A 7,074-nucleotide genomic window follows, 5' to 3' on the forward strand; every position below is an offset into this window, starting at 1 on the left:
GAAGGTCACTAGATGGCCCCAGATCTTCCTTCACAGCAAATCACTAGTATTTCAGCTCCAGGAGCCTGGTCTTCACTAATCCTATAGCATGAAACCAAAGGAGCAGCATGCCCTGATAAGAAGGGCACCAAGCTAGCACCAGGAATACCTGCCAAGATGTCTTGAGCAAAGATTTAACCCCCCCCGAAGACTTTTTCTGCTCCTGGCCTGTGGCCGTTGAGAGCAGGGAGAGTCTGTTGCGTGTCTGTGCAATGCCACTGCCTGTGGACCTGAGACACTGACCTAATAAAGATAAAGGACAAGAAGTCTGATTATGTACAAACTCACATCATCCCACTGCCAGGCTGTTCTTTTCATGCTGCAAAAACCTCAGAGGGGAAAAAGCCATCTAGACTTATTCCCCAAGTTAAATCAATGCTGGTTCTGGAGCCTGTAATATGTGTTTTGTTGGAGTTGTAATGATGTCCATATAAGTCAGTCTCCTCTGCGTGTCTGTTACAGTTTAAGCTGTTTGGGCAGGACCAGAGTTGGATTGTGCTAGCAGTTATGTGGGTCTAAATCAGCATTAAATTCCTCTGGACTGAGCAGACACTTCTGTGGAATAAAAGCAAAAGGAAGAGCTAGTTTTATATCCCAGCTCCTGCACTAAGTGGTAGCCCCAAAGAAAAGATAGAAAGGAACACAGGGACTTTGGGAGCAGTGGGGTAAGTGATCAGTTAATACAGGTAAGTGGCCTCTTCCTTTCTTCTAGCTTGGATCTTTGTTCAAGTGGTAAAATGGGACCCGTTCCCTGTAATTGCTCTGCTCTTGCACACAACTGCTGTCTCCCACGTGTGGCTTGTTGACATTTAAATAAATTGCAATTATTCCGACAAAGTAGATTGCAGGGACTCCAGAGAAAATGGGTCAAAAATATGTCCAGGAGCATCTGCAATGTATTTAACACATGAATATAACAGGGGCAGGGGAGGATGAGAAGGGGAGTACGGTGCTGGCTATAATGAATGCAGCATGGGGCTGGAGACAGCCTGGCACAGCCCCATACCACAGTGGGATGCTTGGCTTAACATCAGCCAGCGGGAGCCAAAGTCTCCAGGGCACTGATGATGGAGGAGGCAGACAGCAGCAATGCAAATGGAAAGCATGGAGGGAACCAGAGCAGAGAGGGCACCACTTTGGCTCATGGAGTGAAGACCATCTTGGCCAAAGTCCTCCTTCAGCCCTCCTCTCCTTCCTTTTGCAAAAGCATTCAGGGATTTCAAAGGAGGCTAAGGGATAGGGTTTCCTATCTCACACTGCCTGTGGGTGGGATATGGGTATCCTGCTCCCCATCCAGACTTCAGCTTTTTCTCTTTCCTCACTCCCCAGAGCCTTCTCTGTACCCCATATTCCTCTCTTCCTTGCCCTCCAACCTCTCTTGAAGAGAATTTGTCCTTTTGCCCACATCTCTCTGGCTTACTGCTAAGAGTTACTGAGATCCCAGTTGGAGACTGCAAACACCTGATTTCTCCTTTTATCCAAGGGTTTTGGAGAGCAAGCCAGGATAGCTGCTCCTTCCTGCCTTGCCGATTCTAGGACATAAGAGGTGGTGCTGGAGCAGCCAGGAGATAACAGCACACCAAATACAGAGGGGATCATTCCTTGGTCCCACATCTGTCACAGCTCACACAGACACATGGCTTCTTGTCCAGCCCCAAAGACAGACATACCCCTTATGCAAGCAGCAGGTCACTGTCAGTACATAAAGCTTTGATCTGGAGCCAGAAATAGAGCATTGAGTGCAAGTAAAGAGGCAAAGATTTTAAAGAACACTAGGATGATGGATGCCATCACAAGAAGCACAAGACCAAGCCAAAAATCCACCCTCAAAAAGGTCTCCCAGCATACCTCCATTTTCTTCTTTATCTCTCACTCTACTAGAAAGCATTTGGCTTCTCCCCCCTCGCCAAACCTTTTCCTTGTTTTGTTTTTAAATGCATCAAAATGTCTCCCTGCAAGTGTAAAACTCTTTAGATGAGGGGAAAATAAAATCGATTTGAAATCACAGCTGCTGGGAGTCTCTGGCGCGCACACACACACTGTCTGCTGACATTTTCTGTAGCTCTTTTCCCAGTGAAATCTGTCTCAACCAGAGCCCAAGGGGGCTAGTAACAAATCAGTTGCCTAGTACATGAGTGATTTTTTTTAACTACAGGTCCAACATAACTGCACTGGAAACCACGGGGCTACTCTCAAGTGAATCATTAAACAAAAAGGGCTGTTTGTTAAAAGGTACAGGTTTTTAGGGATTTGTGGTTCCGAACTGACCTGGGTTCATTGCATATTCAGACCTAGTTTGTTCTGACAACCAGGAGAGCTATTGCAATCCCATCAGGATAGCGTTCCTCTGGGCACTGAGCAGTTACCATATGAGTTGGGAATTGCCTGAAAAATGGGAGCTTCTGCTGTCAAACACTCTGGGATGGAGGGACAACACTTGTGCCTTATGCTTTGCACTCCTTTTTCAGCTTTTTCACCATAACCAGAATTTTTAAAGCAGTTTTTATAGCTAGAAGCTAAAGTCTTTTTTCAGCCATTTGATTTCCAGCAGCTGAGGTTTTAAAGTAAATAAGGTGAAAAGCCCCAGTACAAAAGTTGGTGGTAGCCCTCCCAAGCTCATCCACCACCCACTCTCCCTGTGGTAGGACAGGAATCCAACAAGCTCAGCCCCAGCAAGACCCCAGTGTATCAGCCCCTTCAGCAAATCTAGCTGCTCACTCAGGGGCCTTGAAGGTGGATCTGCTCTGTTGGAAGTTTAGATAACAGCAGAGTGAGGCCCCACAAGCAAAAAGAGACTTTCAAGTTCTGCTAGCTGCCATTTTGACTGACAGTTACTGATTGACTTATTTCAAATGACAGAAACCCCATCTACCCCAAGTAATTTATTTGACTTGGTATCGGTTCAAAGATCACAATTTTAAGGAAAAAGTGTATGTTCACCAGACCAGTCCAAGCTGCCACACACACCCCCAGCAGCAGAGGTTAACGGCTCATTCCCACTCTGCCACATTTTCCAGGAATTGCTTTGGCCACCAGCATGAAGCATTCCGGTCTGCAGTGGGCACGTAGCTGATGGGGAGGCTTATTTATCCTGCCTGCACATCATCAGCAAAATGAAACCGGCATCCTACCAGTACCCAGAGGGAGATGAAACTAGAAGCTACATGCATGGAGCAGACCAAAAAGGAAGGATAGAAGTTTAAGCAGGTTGGCAGTAATGTTACATGATCTAGCCTTGCAAAACAGTCACTGGGTGACATCACAGATCTGCAGAGATGATGTAAGGGTGTTGCTTAGCAGCTGGAGACAAGAGACAAGTTCTATCCTGGGAACCTCTGAACCTGCAGAAAACCTGCAGAAACCTCTAGGGCAGAAACAGGTTTTGATCTCCATCCTCTCCATTGTGGCTCCATGGTGGTAAAACCCAGGTGGGATAGCGTCTCTGTGATTGTCTCTTACACCTTTCCTTTGGGACTAGCCTGGAAATCTGTATTCAGAGCTAACCAACTGCATTCAGTATGAATCTTCAGCTCCAGCTTCTTCACTTTGTCCTTGCCACTGCTTTCTACGACACTGCTCTTGCAGAAGCCTTTGGTTACGTGGCTTACAATGACAGCTCCAAGTGCGTTGCTTATAAAGCCCTGCCAGCATGCTTCGGGCCACGACTCCCGGCAGAAGGGCTGACAGGGTATTTGGTGAGGGTGATACCACCAAATGCTTGCCATGCAATAGAGAATCCTCCAGCACCAAGGCAGGCCTCTGAGACGTATATTGCACTCATACAGGGGTATGACTGCTCTTATGTCGAGAAGGTCCTTCATGCCCAGCAGGCTGGATACCAAACCGCTGTTGTGTACAATGCGGACTCAGAGCAAGTGATTACCATGACAGCTGATGACAAAGAAATCCAGCAGCTGATTAAGATACCATCACTCTTTACTGGACAATCGGTCTCCCTCCACTTGCAAAGGACTTTGCAATGTGAGAAAGGAGCATACATCAGACTTCTACCACCCAAACACTATTTGGGTCCTTGTCAAGACAATGCTAAAATGCTGCAGGAAACTTCCATCATGCAGGATTTCAGCGACATGTTCTATGTCATTATTGCCACTATCTCAATCATGGTTGGCTTAAGCTGGTACAAGAGGGCTTGCAAGACAAAACTGCACACATACAAGCAGGGCGACAAATACAAGATGTGTGGGATCTGCATGGCAGAGTACCAGGAAGGGGACTGCCTGAAGATCCTGTCCTGTTCCCACGCTTACCACAGGGCCTGCATTGACACCTGGTTCCACACCCAGCCTGGCACAAAGACATGTCCCTTCTGCAAGCACGTGGTGACCACCTATGGGCAAGGTGACCTCCTGCCAGAGCAGGCTGGCGAAGATGTGAACGAGGAGGAACAGGACAACGAAGACAATGCATTCAGAGAAGGGCATGAAGATGAATATGTTGAAGACAAGAAAGATGATGCAAGCACAGTGGAAGGGGAAGGGTTTAATGCACTGGAGAACAGCGTCATTTGAGCTGTCACTGGGATAAGCTATCATTAAACCAAGGGAAATCTCCCCTGTACTTTCCTTCAGCTCTTGCTCCAGGCTAGTTTTTATTGGGAAGCAATTAACATTGCAGCTTTCACTCCCCTCTCTTGGTCCCCACAATTTAAAAAAGGCATGAAATCTCATCTGGAAATATCAAAAACTCCTTGAGCCAGAACAACAAGGGAGAAGCAAAAAGGAGGGAGGCAGGGATTTAAGAACATTTGGTATGGGACCTGGTTTACACCTGCTAGGATGTTTCCTCAATTCCCTCCCAAACATACATGTGCATGGACGCACAGACACACACAAACACACTGAATCTTGCTTTTCAGTGTTACTTAAGGGGAGTGCCCAGAAATCCCAGGTGAGAACTGTCCCCCATGTATTGCAGCTAGCAGGAACCATTCCGTAGCCTGACAAGTAGAGATGGGGGGGGGGGGGGGAAGGGGTACTAAAGGGTAAAGATGAAGCAACTCCCCCCCTCATCAGCAGTGAAAACAGAGCCCCCAGCACCCCCTCATCACCCAGTGCACTGACACACACTGTCTCTAGGCATCAGGGTAGCTCAGTGCTCTCCACTGTGGAGGACAGCATTGGCCTTTAACTACACCGGCAGAAAAACTGAGCTGGAAATATTGAGGGCACTTTAAACACTATCTCCTCAGACAGGAGGTGATGCCAGCAGGAGGTAGAGGTCTTTACAGCAGGATTCGCTTTGTGGAGCTGGGTAGATGGAAAAAAGAATGAAATGCTTCTGAGTGTGGCGTAATTGGCTGCTTTTGCCTGCTGGCTGACAATCTCGCACGCTCACAGAGGCTGACGTGACAGGTACATGTAACCTCCTGCTACCTAGGTTGTTCCAGGTCATTATCCAAATGTGCCTAAGCACCTTAAGGGGAGCTGGATTTATGTAGTAACATGATGCAAACAGATCTTCATCTCTTCTCTAGATACACCAGGTATAGACATATTATTTGGGCAGCCTCTGAATATATTTCCAATCCTGCTTAAAGTGAGAGCACGAGCAGAAATCAGCACTAGCTCCCCAGGCTGGTACGGGTGGCTCTAACACCCACTGTGGATGGGGCAGCTAGCCAAGTCCCAAACTGCATATGGGGATACAGAGCTGGAAACACTCACAAAACCACTATTAGCATTTAATCTCATATAAAAGAAAGGCATAAAACCTCTTTAGTAAATGCCAAAAATTTAGGAAGTGAACAGCTCTAACATACTGTGACCAAAGACATCAAACCTGCACAGCTGTACAAAGGCTAAACTCCCAAATCGAAGGCTCTCCTCTAAACATAAAACACTCCATTTCTTATGGGCAGTATCCAAGAAGTTGGCTGTCATCAGATCACTATTAGGACTATGCAACTAGCCGACACAACTATGGCCAGCAAATAAGACTAGTGCCTTGGAGTGTTTTCTTTTTGAGTAGTTACATAAAGACTCAAGAGGCCAGGAGTTTAGAAAAATGTTGTCTGAAAACATCATGCTGCTGAACTGAGAAGCATGATCTCTGCAACACAGAAACCTTGGTGACTTTTGAAAATAACAGCACCTAGATTACTCAGATATCTTTAAGATATCCGTATCTTAGAAAGGGCTAGGAAAAGATACATGAATACATGCGATAGCTATTGACAAGGTGGACCTGAATCCATCACTCCTGCCCCAGGGAAAACCAGACAGCTTCAGGTGGGAGGAAGACAGGAAACTGCAGTTTCAGAATTTTTTTTGGCAGTGGAGAAGTTTCAAACCAATTTTGCCTGGAATGAAACATGACAGCATTTCCAAGGACTTGATGGAAACAAGTCTTTCTGCAAGTCCTCAAACTGAGCTGTTTCATTTGTGGAACAAATGGGGAAAAATGATTTTAAAGTCAGTTCACAAGAAAACTGCCCTCCTCTGCAGGGTGTGCAGCCTCCTGGGAGCCACAAATCACTTCCACTGCAGAACAAGGCCCCTCAGGGTGCCTGAGAAAGCAAAGGCAGTTGTCTCCATCTGAGGAAGGAGACAGGTCCTTCAGAAGGTGATTAGCAGCAGGAAGTTCATTTAGGTGCCTTTAATTGCCTTCTGGAGGTAACTCTTCTGTCAGCAACTTGGAAGGAGACAGGACCGGCTTACCTAAGCTGCACAAATGTCTTCTCCTTCATCCACTGCTGAGCATCTAGAGCTGGCCTGAAAGCTCCCCCGGGTCCATAGCCCCCACTGAGACATGAGACCCCAGGTCCTCAAAGGGAAGGAATAAAAGGAAGGATGTTGGTAGCACTCCCAGTATTCTCAGCACATTCTCACTGCCCTCATTCTCCCTCAACCAAGGTCTGAAAAAGCACAGATGCTGCAAATGTGGAGGGAGCAGGCTGAAGAGCCAGTATTTTCTGCATGCTGATGGCACAATGGGCCAAAACAGGCTGCTGTCTCCCACAGCAAGTGTCTCGCATCCTACTGATGGAGAAGTGATTGAATAAGACCCCTGAGC

General features: G+C 46.9%; 1 protein-coding gene across 1 annotated transcript; it reads left to right on the plus strand.

Moving 5' to 3' along the window:
* Positions 1-3,557: 3,557 nt before the first annotated feature.
* Positions 3,558-4,571, plus strand: LOC128147781 (E3 ubiquitin-protein ligase RNF13-like). Its single transcript, XM_052800786.1, has one exon. It carries the CDS (start codon positions 3,558-3,560, stop codon positions 4,569-4,571), a length of 1,014 nt encoding a protein of 337 aa, XP_052656746.1.
* The last annotated feature ends 2,503 nt before the right edge of the window (positions 4,572-7,074 follow it).

This window comes from Harpia harpyja, chromosome 11, assembly GCF_026419915.1.
Source record: "Harpia harpyja isolate bHarHar1 chromosome 11, bHarHar1 primary haplotype, whole genome shotgun sequence".
Lineage (NCBI taxonomy): Eukaryota > Metazoa > Chordata > Aves > Accipitriformes > Accipitridae > Harpia > Harpia harpyja.